Source organism: Argopecten irradians, chromosome 5 (genome assembly GCF_041381155.1).
Source record: "Argopecten irradians isolate NY chromosome 5, Ai_NY, whole genome shotgun sequence".
Classification (NCBI taxonomy): Eukaryota; Metazoa; Mollusca; class Bivalvia; order Pectinida; family Pectinidae; genus Argopecten; species Argopecten irradians.
The window spans coordinates 43,304,032-43,318,171 of NC_091138.1; the positions used below are offsets into that span (position 1 = coordinate 43,304,032).

At 35.1% G+C, this 14,140-nt stretch overlaps 1 protein-coding gene across 1 annotated transcript; it reads right to left on the reverse strand.

The window, feature by feature from the left end:
* Positions 1-8,573: 8,573 nt before the first annotated feature.
* On the reverse strand, positions 8,574-13,054 carry LOC138323955 (uncharacterized). Its single transcript, XM_069268911.1, has 4 exons — positions 11,685-13,054; positions 10,922-11,010; positions 9,903-10,006; positions 8,574-9,156 (listed from the first exon to the last, which is right to left on the reverse strand). The coding sequence occupies exons 1-4, from the start codon at positions 12,971-12,973 to the stop codon at positions 9,121-9,123; spliced, it is 1,518 nt and encodes a 505-aa protein (XP_069125012.1). The 5' UTR covers positions 12,974-13,054; the 3' UTR covers positions 8,574-9,120.
* Positions 13,055-14,140: the final 1,086 nt, after the last annotated feature.

Genomic DNA, 14,140 nt, shown 5'->3' on the forward strand with positions numbered 1-14,140 from the left:
ATTAAAACTGACAAACGATTGGTGCAATACAAACGACTCTATATTATATCAACACTAGCTTTACTTATTGGTTCTATTATGGCATTCGGGAGTGTAGTCAAAGGATTAGGAGAGGGATCTATTTTATGGACATACAGATCCATATTTGTCATTTGTGGACCTGCAATGGTGGGATTTGGTGTCTTACTGTTACTTGTTGGGACTGGGCTTGTGCACGAACGACAGGCTAAAATAAAACGCAGATTAAATCTACCTATGTTTGATATGGGACATAGTTTTAATTCTAGCAATTTCAGCGAAGGAAAACGGGGTTCTTGCCAAAACGAGAGTGTTTCTAAACCGTTACTTTTACGAGAAGAATCGTCTTCCGGATCCAGCGCAACGGACACTTCAGCACCCTACAGTAGCCGTGAAAAATCTAGTGATAACAAGTCAAAATTAAGAATGGGGCGACAACCTTCTGAAGAATCAGAGATGGACGTTTTCTTAGACTCGAGTCTTTCATCTGGGGAGTCTAATCCCGCGGGCCTATCTTTCTCTGCGAAATGGGCAGCGTTGGCAAAAATTCCTGAACAGAAAAGTAGTCAAATTAAACAAAATGGAATTTCGTGTAAAAAACAAAGTTCGACTTCTTTTGTTCTACAATGTGGAACGTTACGACCAGATGTGGTAGTGTCTATGCCTGAAAACAATAAAAGTGAAAATGATTCTGACAAGTGGAAAACAAGGGACGTGAAGGAAAATAACGTTTTACTGCAAATTGGTAAACAAACGAGCATCTGAATAGGTGATGTGAACACCGGATAAATGTTTTTAGAATGAATCATCATACTATCATACTACGTCGCATTCTGGAAGGACTATCGGAAAACAATGTTACAGAAATGGCAATTATTCTCCTTTCATACTATTCAAAATTACAACTGCATATATGCCTTAAAGGTCCACTACCTTTCCGAAACGGCTTATAATATTTAAAATGGAGATGTAAAGCGTGATCGATAATTTTGTAGAGTCTTGAAAGTTAGTAGCTTGCTGTTAATACTACACCCATCGTCACCTTCTAAACAAATTAATTAAAATATAGTTAATGTTAATTCTCATAACGCGGGTCGTATTATGTTTCCCTTACGGTCTTCCTAATAACTTGGCGTTTGTTGATTATCACTTCGCCAGATGACAAATGTAGATTATGCGGGAAATCTTACATGGTGTTATAACCTCATATTAGTCCATTGATATACTTTTTCGTCTATTATTTTTGGTTTTGAAGAAACTTCAGATTTTTTGTTTCGGAAAAGCAGTGGGTCTTTAAGCTTTACATGCAGCGTAGATAGAGATTACAGTAGAATATCAATTCTTAAATTAAAAATGCTCCATCGCTGACAACTGGTATTTTTCTCTATCAAAAAACAGGAGCAGACGATTTCGTATTTTTCTTCAGTTGCAAAAGTTACTTAATTTACACAATTTTCACCATTGAAAAGTTTGAGATTCTAATTTTATTTCTAGATAAAAACTGTAAAAAACATAATTAATTGCATCCCGAAAAAAATTCGGTAACACTGTATCCTATATGGAATGAAGCACTGATTGCACATGCACCGAAAGCAAAATAATAATATCGAGAATAACTCTTTTTATTTGCGCGTATACCAAAATCCCCCTCTTCGATATTTTTAACATATTCTTAAATACGTTGGCATTCGTATAAGTACAATTATTTGCGTAATATTTGAATTTGCGTTTGAAATCTCGCAAAAGTAAGCGAAAATTTGTATGTGGTTTACTCTATACAAGATATATTCTGTTATATTAACAGTTAAAACAGTTAAGTTTATAAGCGATATCTCTTAGGTTTTATCGAAAAATTAGTCCTAGAAATATTGGTGCAGAAACTTTGCCGGAGCTGAGGTTAATGGCATCATTTATGAGAATGTATCTCTTCATAGTTCTTGATATTCGTCATAAGTTATTAATAAATTCATATCATTACAGTTATATGAGTAATATGATATTACTTTTTGTTACAAAATGGCATTAAATTTCGTACAAATAATATACGCTAAGTGTTGGTGTTATCACTTATTATTTTTGTCATACAATACTATACATTTATTGCATTTTAGTGAATAGTATATGTTTAATCAAGGAAAAATGATATGTTCCGGTGGCGTAACTCACTAAAATAACACCAAAACATTGAGATGTGTTCTCTTAAAGGGACAATTCAGTCTAAGAAAACATTAAAATTTGTACAAATATCGGAAAAAATCCCAGTTCTAATGGAAATTAGATCAGTCGGTTTTACTGTGATATGCCAGAAAAGCCCATGGTGGTAAAATGCGTGTGAAATGTTCAAACTCGCTCAAGATTTTCAAGATTTTTTTTTATTCACTCATGACATATGTACATATGCAACAAGAAACAGGGAAATCATAGATGGACACAGTCATCAATAGGCAAATTTAAGTACATTGAAACTAACAATTCTATTTTTCCTTATATAGTTTAAAGAAGCTTAATTACTCTCTGAATAAAAATACTTACTTTACTTAAAGGCGCACTACCTCTCCGTTTGGTTTGGTTTATTTATTTTTACGTCCTATTAACAGCCAGGGTCATGTAAGGACGTGCCAGGTTTGTTGGTGGAGGAAAGCCGGAGTACCCGGAGAAAAACCACCGACAGCGGTCAGTACCTGACAACTGCCCCACATGGGATTCGAACCCGCATCCCAGAGGTGGAGGGCTTGTGGTAATATGTCGAGACATCTTAACCACTCGGCCACCGCGGCCCACTACCTCTCCGAAACGGCTTTTAATTTTTAAAATGGGAATGTAAAACGATATCGATAATTTTGTAGGGTCACAAAAGTTATTAACTTACAGTTAACGTACACATATCATCACTTTCTGAACAATTTGATTAAGATAAACAAAAATGTTAATTTTCATGACGCGGGTCGTCTTATGTTTCCCGCCGTTGTCCTTAATGCCGCACGGTAGTTGAGTATCATTGCGTCAGACGGCAAAACAGCGAAATGACTCTCCACTATTATCATATATTACGCAGGAAATATTATGCATGTTTGGTGTTGTAACCTCATTATAGGCCATCGGTATATATTTTCTGATGTTATTAAGGTTTTTAAGAAACCGTTATGTTTTGCTCCGGGGAAGGTAGTGGGCCATAATAGAGCTGTATTGCATATTGTAAACATTCCTTTCATTTTGTAATATCTTCGTATATAAATTTCTCGTAATGCTACAACAGTCGCTGTCTGCCATTACACATTGTGGTCGAACAGCTCGTATGCCAAACCTTGTCCCTTGCTCGTAGAGTAATGCTACATTTGTCTAGAACTTCTCAAATCGCTATGACAGTAGTGTGTTTACCATATTAGGTGAATTGTCTTGCCTAAAAATCATTTTATCACCTCCACAGTGGTTATGTAGTTCATTTGTTTAACGTACGTGACTTTAGCTCGGATATGGGTAAAGCGTACATATTGTACCTGTGATTACAACGGTGTCAAATAAGATACTAAACAATGATATATGTTTCATAAGAAATATAGAACAATGCATTTATGCCATATTTTGCTTCTTGGTTATGTAAAAGAATCAGCCTAAGTGAATTGTCCCTTTATCGACGCAACAAATATTTCAAACGTGTTTAAAAATGTGGAAGGTATAGATCTCAACATCAAAATTAGTTTTATATGGAAACTATTGTAAGCATTTTTAGGTTTTTTTTAAATGTTACTGGAACCTTTTTTCTCCAATGGTAAATGCATTTCGTTATCGATGTCAACATTTTAGACGATTCTCATCTGCCAAACACCACTACGTTGGCTCGGACTTTTTCATATATATTAGAACGATAACTCGGAAATTCCTGCGAGGTTTTTCAAATCCATCACGTGATTTGACCCACTCAATTATGTTTATTCGTTACATGTTAGAAATGAGTTTTTAAAACCAATATCAGTCCCCATGTAAGGACGGCCTCCCCTGCATGCGGTGTGGTCTAAAGTTTAGACTTAGCTAATCAAAGATGATGTCACAGAAAGTTACGTCATATTTGATTGGCTAAGTCTAAACGTGAGAGTAAGATGGGGTCAGATCTAATCATTGTTAGGATGGTGTTTGTGTAAAAAGTTAAAATCACACTGTCGTGATCATAACCTGTCAGAAATCTATCATTACGATCTCATATATTAATTTATGACTTCCTCATTGATATGAAATCAATTTTGGAGTAAATCAGAAAATATTTGTATGATTACATATAATGATATTGTAATCTGTATCTTGTTGTGCTTTAACATTGTTTTCATAACTGCTTGTTAAGATGTCTGATGTCACCTCAGGAGAATTCCAATTATTTGTTTATAGAACCTGGTCTTTCCCACAGTCTAATTGAGGATGGTAATTTAGTAAGAAGTTTAGCAAGTGACTTTATCTTTGTATCAACGTTGATGTAACGTCGGAATGCGAAGACGACATGACAAAACGGCTGTTTCCCATAAATACTGAAATGGCCAAATTAAGGTTTTAGTGCACGTTCAAACAGCCCTTGTTATCATTTCGACATTTCCCCATTTCTTTCGTTACAAAGTGACGGAGCTTTGATACGATCGCATTTAGGATTAGAAGGATGTACATATGAAAAAGTCAGTTTGTAGTAACGGAAAATCATGCGTGCGAGACAAAATCTCGGTGAATAAGTTTAATTATTTCATATCAGAACAGCTGTACCAATGACCTCATTTAAGTTATTATCAACATTTATTGATATTATTAAAAGGCGATTACTATCGAAAGACTTGCCAAAACCCACACATATAAATTCCCGTTTGAATTGTGTTACAAAACTGGTGGAATGTGTGTGTGTGGAGGTGGGGGAGGAGGGTCTGCATCATGCCAATATTAATAGGTTCCTATCGTGGGACAAAATCGTGTTACTGATTTGGATCAAACTATTTTTGTCGTCACATCATTAATGGTCGAACTGGAATTCAAACTACTTGTTTTAAATTACGTGATCCCATTAAAAAGTTTAATCATTTGAGTAGAAATCTAACATCATCGCCCAATGTATATTTGCTTAAACAAATTATGTCTACAATTTTATGTTGTTTGTTAAAGATTTCGTATTCGTAGCATTAACATGCACTTTAAAATAAAAATGTGGACATTGGAGAATGACATCGGTATAAGATATCCGTCAAAGGAACACGGATAAATAAATCTGGGTCAAGATCTTATGAGCTAACAACCCCGAATACGTGAGACTATATTAAGATAACGTCACATTACTTGTTCAAAGAAAACAGTTTGAATTTTCTAAAGACCTTCAGCTTTAATCGTAAAATGTAGGTTATCCGGTACTTAAATAAATCGGACTAAACACATTAAGGATTAGACGAGATTACAGATGACTAATGTGGTTATGGCAGGCGATAATCATACTTTATCGTATCGAATACAAATACCAAGGAAAGGTGATCGATTTCTGCACTGCGTCTTTCGACGGTAATGCTGTGATGCCACAATGAACGAAATGTTCTGAGGTAGTTCATTAAACTTTTCCTTTCACGATTTTCATAATTCAGCTGATTATACGACTGGAGAGATTTATAGCCAATACCTAATGTCAGTTTTAGGCGTTCCTTACATAATATTGCCCTGTGGTACAATATTTGATACAATACCAATATCGATAGAACTTCTAAACAGTAATCACTCAACTCAAAACAATAATAAATGTAAATGAAATAGATATTTTGAAACAATAACCCTACTCGTAAATCCAGATGTTCGGAAAGGTTGAGCGTTCAGTGCTTCATTAACGGAGCGTTTCTCACAAATATCATACCCGGACTGAAGTCAATCCCAGAATTGGGCAATGTTGACGGAAATAGTAAATATGATGGTTATAAAGACATCCTTGCCAATTCCCAGACATCATCTCATTCTCGGTAGTAATGTATCTTTGTTTACGTTTAGTTCGGGACATCTCTTAACAAAGCTTTATATGCTGGTTGGTTAAGAGTTACGTGATAACTATATATGATTGTGTCCTAGTCGTATGACCTACACGGTTTATACCAGGGATATGATGGCGGTGAAAAAATATTAACAAAGGTAAGAAAGATGTTTTTCGAATCTATTTATGAATACTTAAGTCACAAAAGTGCTTCCTATCCCCAGTAAGTATTATATTCTGCTAAATGTGGTCATTGTAATGAGACTGGGTGGGGTGTGCTGTTCGGTGTCTCTGTCTCTCTACTTCGTTGAGATAGCACTACCACTACCACTATCGCAACATGAATGTACCACAGCCTCCCAAACATACAGACACACAACACAACAGTATAAAAAGGATGCGTCCTTAAATGAAAATGACCCTCTTTGTTAAATGGACGTAAAACCTAAGAAATCCAACCAAAGTGTATAGAAGAACGACAATTAATGTATATACTATGGGGTTTTAAGGATTCGCTGATGAAGAATATTCATCATAGTAGCAGTAGACGTGACGTCAAACCTATAATGTATAATTATACTGATACTTGATGAATATAAAAATTAAACATTGATACTTGATGAAAACAAAACTTGAACTACAAAAACAAATGAAACTTAATATAATAGAATAATTATCCAATCAAGACTTCAACTAAAATGTTTCCACTTTCATGGTAACGACGACCAAAAGAAGTAGGCATAACAAACACGTCTCCAATCATTTAAAATATAGATCTATTTGATCTCAACATGAGAAATTTAACTTGTATTATCAGCTTTATATAATTCCATTTTGTTATCCCGAACGAACATTGGCCAGAGGGCTTAACAAAACCGTATGTGGTCAGTGACAGCACGATGGACATCAATCAGATGACCATCGTGTCCGAGTCCAGCACCTGAGGCGGTCATCAAGTGGACCTTGATTAATCACGGACAGGTAAAGCTACAGGTATGCCGCGGTAGGATTATATCCATATCACCTTGGTGTGATTTTACTGTCTCTACGTAATACTGCTATGTATAGTTCTATATAAGATGTAATAAACAAGTCTCTTCTGATAAACATATCTCACGAATATATGTGACACTTGTCATGGCATATTTTGCATCTTGATTAACACATAAATCCTTTGTCATATTTTGCCAACGTTTTGCAGCAGAAAATTCTTCATTTTATAAGCTAGCGAGTTATGAAATGATGTCCCGCAAAAACCATGGCATCTATATTGTCATTCAATTGCATATCAATTAAAGTGAACTGCATTAATGTACATTTACATTCTTGATCCATTTGGGAATCTTAGGATTTTAGGATGAGTTGATGAGGTTAGACCAAGAAACTGTCCATGATTTAGTATATATATTTATGATATGGAACAGTCATGTTATTTTGACGTCATTAGTGACGTCATACTCCACATCATCTGAAATTACTGTAAACCACTTTATTTCCGCCAGATAGGAGTTTTGCGTGAAACGCAAATTTAACTGTTTCGCGAATAATTACTGTGAGCGTACTTATTTCAGCGCAGTGATACTTCAGCAGAAATAAGAAAAACTGTTAAGTATGATTTTTATGGTATAAATGAGCGTTATTTGTTGATTTAATACTGAGGTACCCTGTTATAAGGTTTAGCGTTGTACATGAATTAGTACTTCAGAGACAGCGCGAAAAGCGCTAAAATAAAACTACCGCTAAAATAAGTACATTTATAGTATATTAAGTGCGTGTAATTACAAATTTAAATATAGTTAAAGACACACTACCTTTCTGAAACGGCTTTTAATTTTTCAAAATGGAAATATTTTGAAGAGTGGCAGAAGTAGCTTACCGTTAATACTATACTTATCATCACCTTAATATGAACATTATAATCGAAATATGTTAATTTTCATAACGCGGGTCGTCTTACGTTTCTAGCCGTCGTCCTAATTACCGCGCGTTTGTTGACTATCACAGCGACAGACGGCAAAACAGCGAAATGGATCTTCATTGTTAACATATATTATAGAGGGAATCTTGCATTTACTTGGTGTTGTCACCTCATCTTAGGCCATCAATATAGTTTCCGTCTGCAATTGTTGTTTTTTTAAGAAACTTCAAGTTTTGGTTTCGGAAAGGTAGTGTGGGCCTTTAACATCAGAACAAAATACAGCAGTTTACAACAATGGACATAGTTACGTTGTCACGTTGATATTACAAGATAAATACAATGAATATGATCAACATTTAATGAGACATCGATGTATGTATATTGTAAGTAAATATAGTGGTAACATGATACAAAATTAGAAACAACAATTATACAATATATACATTGTATATATAGTAAATTCTCTGAAAAAGTATCTTTCATTCATGTACACTTCTTTCACAAAGTATTACTCCTCACTTAGATAAAAAAATTATATAGTTATCTACAGTTTAAGTGTTTTTATTTCTTAAAACTAGTACGACTATGAACTGTATTTGAATCATGAATTTGTTTGTAAACCCTTCCAATCCATAATTTTCATTATTATTGATATTTTTGTAATTTTCTGTTGCCTTTTAAACGAGTTCTTTTAAGCATTCATCAGGCTATTTAGTTACTAATTATATGATGCATAATGTAAACCAGCCCGAGGACATATGGTGTCCGTGCCCTGAAACCAAGAAACAGTCTTGAGAAAAGACATAGCCAATCAAAACCGACGTTACAAAATGTTACGTCATATTTGATTGGGTAGGTCTAAATTTTAATCCAAGATTGTTTCGTTATCTTGGAGCCAGCTTTCAACCAAATATCACTGAACAAAATTGTTGCAAAGCCTTTTATAAATATATATATATAAATTCATAAAAAATCGTTCCCCTAAATTTGTTGTATATCCAATCAGCCAAGATAAAAAACCCATAAATATATTTCATTATATATAATCGTCCGTATTTTTTCAGGGAAAATGGATATTATTTTTCAAATTGAAATGGTTCCAGAGTGCTTTTTTTAAATTTGTGAGCCACATCACCGATAAAAACTCTCTTGGCCTTGCCCGGATTGAATGGACACCCTATAGAAGAATGTCCCTATTTATTCCATCACGTTATTGCTGCGGGCAGTTAATCGTTGTACACCGGGCCTGTAGAACGATAAAAACAATATATCAATATATGTATAGATAATGTGTGAATGTGTCTGGTCATCAGCTACATGCTGACCGTGTCCAGCTTGACCAGTACTGATCGGCTATTGTTGACCTCGCGTGACAAACGGTCATTATTATAGGAGAAATATGATAGCGATTGACAGGTATATGTAAATGATTAGTAACATAATTTGTAAAACACAGGAGCTTTGTTCTGCACAAGTAGTGAAAGAATAACTACATTATGTACATCAATGTCCAATATGCACAACTTTCTCAATGAAAATGTACCAGTATTACATTACTAGAAGCTAATTCTCCATCTCAACATAGCACACTACTCGTATTCAATGCATTAATTACCACTTGGCCAAGATAAACCAACCCAAATGCCTATAAATGCAAGCAAACATAGACCTATGATACAGTTCCCGAATAACCATTGCTTAAATTATCACCTTCCCAAGACAAACCTCTTCTGTTTGCCAACGATAGTTCTGAATTTGCATATATCGAACTTACATGTATCTGTCCTTAAGGTTTGATATTGATGGTTACGTCATAAGGTTTTGAGGGCAAACAGTTATATTTATATAAAATATTCTCACAATAATTAAAAAATGAGCGCCAAGTTTAGAACAGATTGAAAAAAAATACACATTTCATGTCACAATCGATAGTTATCCGCAAGGATAAATATATGTGTAATATGCAAAGACGAGATGTGTTTTGATACTTACAGTGCCTTTGTTTTCGCCTGTTTGGTCACATGTGCACACGTTACCACAACTGTCGACTTGGCGGGATTGTCCTTCAGGGATAAAGAAGTTCATAACGCGACAACCTGGAAAATCAACACAAAATGATATGTTAATTAATGGAAATGAAAAATTAATTCATTGAACAAAAATGAAATTATATAAATGATTGTTCGATTTTAAAATTGAATTAATAATTGGAGAAATAGAATGAACTGGAATGAACACATATTTATCCAAATGCACGGAAAAATAGTTTCATAAGAATTTATCAGAAACCAAATTGCATAAATTAATGAAAATAAATCAATTAAATTTATGACTGAATGGACTAATTACCATAACTTTTATCTAAATTAACCACATTATTTTGACATTTTTTTCAATTTCAAAGTAAGTAAATAAAAAAGAAAATTGCCAATATATCAGACAGATTACTCGTACATAGAGCATTAACGTGAAGTGTTCTTTTTTTATATAAATATGAAAGTCTCCAACAACAAGTTGTAGTAAACAAACCAAAGATAATGCCGAATTATCTATTAAATTATTGATTCATTCATTAATTAATTATGCGGGAACCTAATTTAAAGCTATCTTTATAATCAAACAATGGTAGTTAATTATGGTAATATCAATAAAAATCTAGAACAATAAATATGTTTTTCATTGGATATAACATGAAGCTTAAATCAACTAACATTTTGGTATATCATAGGGAAATTCTGTACAAGGCAGATACTTTCATTATGACCTATCTATCCAAGTGCACATGGTATAACTGGTTTTTTTGTTTTGTTTTGTGGGCGTGTTCATTTCCGAGGAGAACTTCTCGTACATTTTCAATTTTTAAAAGTATTATGCTACATAGGTTATCATTCTTGTCAAACTTTCCATTTTATTTGGGAGTATTTATGTTTGCAGTAATTAGTTGACTGCAAATATAGAAATTAAATTCAGCTGCAAATGAAAGCAACATTCATATTCTATGAGGAGATTACCTGCTTGACATCGGCATTCGAGTGACTCAAGGTACATTGCACATGGATACTCCCCAGCAAATACACACTGCTGATCAGCTGAACACCCGCTGATGACAAAACAAAAGTAGGTCATGATTTCACGCAACAATTAGAACGAAAGACGAATGACGAAACTTAATGAAAAATGAAAGAAAGACTGAAAAATGACTAATTGTATTACCATGATTGGTACAAAATTTGTTTGTGCTTACAATATCGAGTGCTATCTAGATCATCATTTGGCTATTTTTTACGCTTAATATGGTATCTTTTAAATTGATTTTATCATTATAATTTTCTCGCTCATATAAATGCATTCACACATTTATAAAGAATGGTTCAATTGGAGTTATTTGTCTGCTAATTTGAATAATAATTTAAAACAATATAGATATATGAAATGACCGTAAATTCATACATATCAACAAGGAGAAAACATTCCTTTCAATAAAATAAAAAAAGAGGAAATCCGTATTAACTTTGTTCTGTTTACTATTTCCATTTAAGATATATATGGCACAAAATAAACCATGGAAACATTGCATAATTGGTCTTAAGCCATGTGCAACGTTGTGTAACACGTGTATTTTCTTCCTTCTTGTACGGAATCATTCCCGCAATAAACGTGATATATCACAACAAAACGAACTTGATACTGCAAAATGGTTCTAAAACTGAAAATAATAGATTTAAATCAAGGCTGATAAAAAATAGGAAAACGGTAAATATACATAAAACTTACGTTGCTTGACATTTTGATCCCACTTCGGTAGCCGGTGCGTTTGTTTGAGTGTTTGGATCCATATTTGCCGTGTCCGTACCAATATTTCCAATAACAGCTACATCAGGAGTAAGACCAGTTCCTCCCTGAGTGTCAATTACACCAGAAGTATCCACAGCTGTAGAATCAGTTCCAGTTCCGGTGTTTACCAAAGTGTTACCCGAGATTGTCTGCCCTGATGTTGGATCCTGGAAGGTGGCACCACCGGTATCTCCTCCAAATGTACCCGTTTGTGAAGCACCATCACCCGTAACCGTAAATCGGTTTGCAAATGTATTTCCGGCAGCAAGTACCATACTGTCCTGATTTCCATTCGTTTGTGCATTGCTGGTTACCTGTGTCCCCAAACTGTTTACTTGTGATAAAGCTGGAACGCCATTATTTAAAAGAAATTGATTTGAAAGAGTTCCTGTTCCTGTCGTGAAACCACTTCCAGCGAGAGTGTTGGTTCCGGCAACATTTGTTGTACCTGGCACGACGGCTCCGGTATTTGGTGGAAGACCAGTATTTATGGTACCGAAAAACCCGGGCCCTGTGCCAGGAAATGCCGTGTTCGGTAAAGGTGCTGGGAAGGCAGAATTTAAAGTAGCAGGGAAGCCGGTATTAATGGTTCCAGGAAAAACTGAGTTCAGAGTTCCGGGGAAAGCTGCATTAGTGTTCAACGTAGTAGGGAAACCGGCGCCAGTATTCACAGGTCCAGAAAAACCGGTATTTACAGTTGCAGGAAATCCAGAATTAACGTTTAAAGGAAGACCTGTACCTGTAATTCCCGCAGCTGGAGCTCCAGTGTTCGTCGTTCCGAATGGAAGGTTTCCGATTGTATTGGTAGTGGTACCAACATTACCCGTGTTTTGAGTATTTGTTCCAAAGGTTGTAGGTACTCCTGGGTTGCCTATCGGATTGCCCTGTATGATCGTGTTTGGCGGAAATCCTTGCAAACCATTATTTAAAACATTTACTGGAGCCAAAGGTGGCCCAAATGGATTTGTATTGAATATGGCGTTGTTTGGTTGAGGAGCAAATATAGGTCTCCCTTGAATTCTCGGGGGTGCAAATAGTCCCTCGCCGAAAAAGGCTGGCCTACCGATTGGAGGCCTTAATCCGAAACGTCCGAATCCAGGGGGACCTCGTAAAATCCTCGGAGGGGCAAATCTTGGAAAGGACCGGAACGGCGGTGGCTGACCATTAATCGTCGTGATGACGGAGAGCAGGATGCAACAAAATCCTAAGAATACCATGGATTTCATCATGGTCACTGCTGGAGGACTCACCTGTTCCTCGTCCAAATGAATTTTCCTGGCCGAACAACAAGTCCCAGCCTAACCTCTCCACTACCCACCTACGTAAATGATAACCAAATATCAAGGAAAGCGTGATAAATAGTAGTTATGGACTATAAACATATTGATGTCTATAAAACCTATCATTTGGCTCAACTGTCCGCTACTCAGAGAACACCTGCGGGCTGGTGTCCGAACTGACATATTAATGGCATATAGTCAAGTCAACGAAACAATGATCGGTTTCTTCTTGGCGGACTCCTCTTGTATAATAGTGACTGTCAACAGAGCGATGCTGCGTGCCCATAGCTATATATAAATGTAACATAACTAGTTAGCACACTGCAAGTAACGGTACGGTGATTATTGCACTGATTTATAGATTTTTTTTTATAATTCTTCGCCGTTATATTTTTCTTCCATCATTCTCGCACGATTTTTTACCACAATTTGGACGACGCCCTTCCGAGCTTACCACATGCTGACCACTTATGTCCACATTTAATAGATTTATTGGGGTTTATTTCGGGAGAAGGTATTGCTAAATTAATGAAAAAGGAACTCCGCAAATCGGGATGATAATTTTATTCTTTGCTAAAGACTTAAACTTAAAACGTTATGAAAGAAGCAGGGCAAAAGATAACTCCCTGCTAAACACATTTTTTTTTCAAAATAAATATTCGCTTTGGAATACTGTGTCCACCATGATTCTATTTTCTGGCCACGTTTTATTATCTAAATTAATGTATAAAATTGTAAAAAACGGATATTTTAAACATGATAGAAAAAGGTCTTCAAAAAAGACATGCAAACCATTTCACCTTGGATCATACATTTGGTAACAAATATTGATTTTAGGAAAAGGCGACTAAATCTGAGAATAAAAATAGTCGATTTTTTCTAATGATATTTTTGCGGGATAATATTTTGTCATGGACCATATTAGTTAAAAGCGATATTTTTATGGTCTACGATAATACCGTTTTAGTTATGTATGTTCAAAAGCCAAAATAAGCACCAGTTATTTTTATATGTGCATATTATTTTTGTTTTTTATATATCAGCGCGCTTTAATTTAACCTTGTTTCTAAAACCTTCTGAAACCACCGAGAAACAGCATTGAAGATATTTTCATGT

Excerpts from the sequence above, each read along its gene's own strand:
- LOC138323955 (XM_069268911.1), bottom strand. The coding sequence starts at position 12,973 with ATGATGAAATCCATGGTATTCTTAGGATTTTGTTGCATCCTGCTCTCC. Across the intron at positions 10,007-10,921 it reads CGAATGCCGATGTCAAGCAG|GTTGTCGCGTTATGAACTTC; the intron begins GTAATCTCCTCA and ends TTGATTTTCCAG. Across the intron at positions 9,157-9,902 it reads CAGGCGAAAACAAAGGCACT|GCCCGGTGTACAACGATTAA; the intron begins GTAAGTATCAAA and ends ATCGTTCTACAG.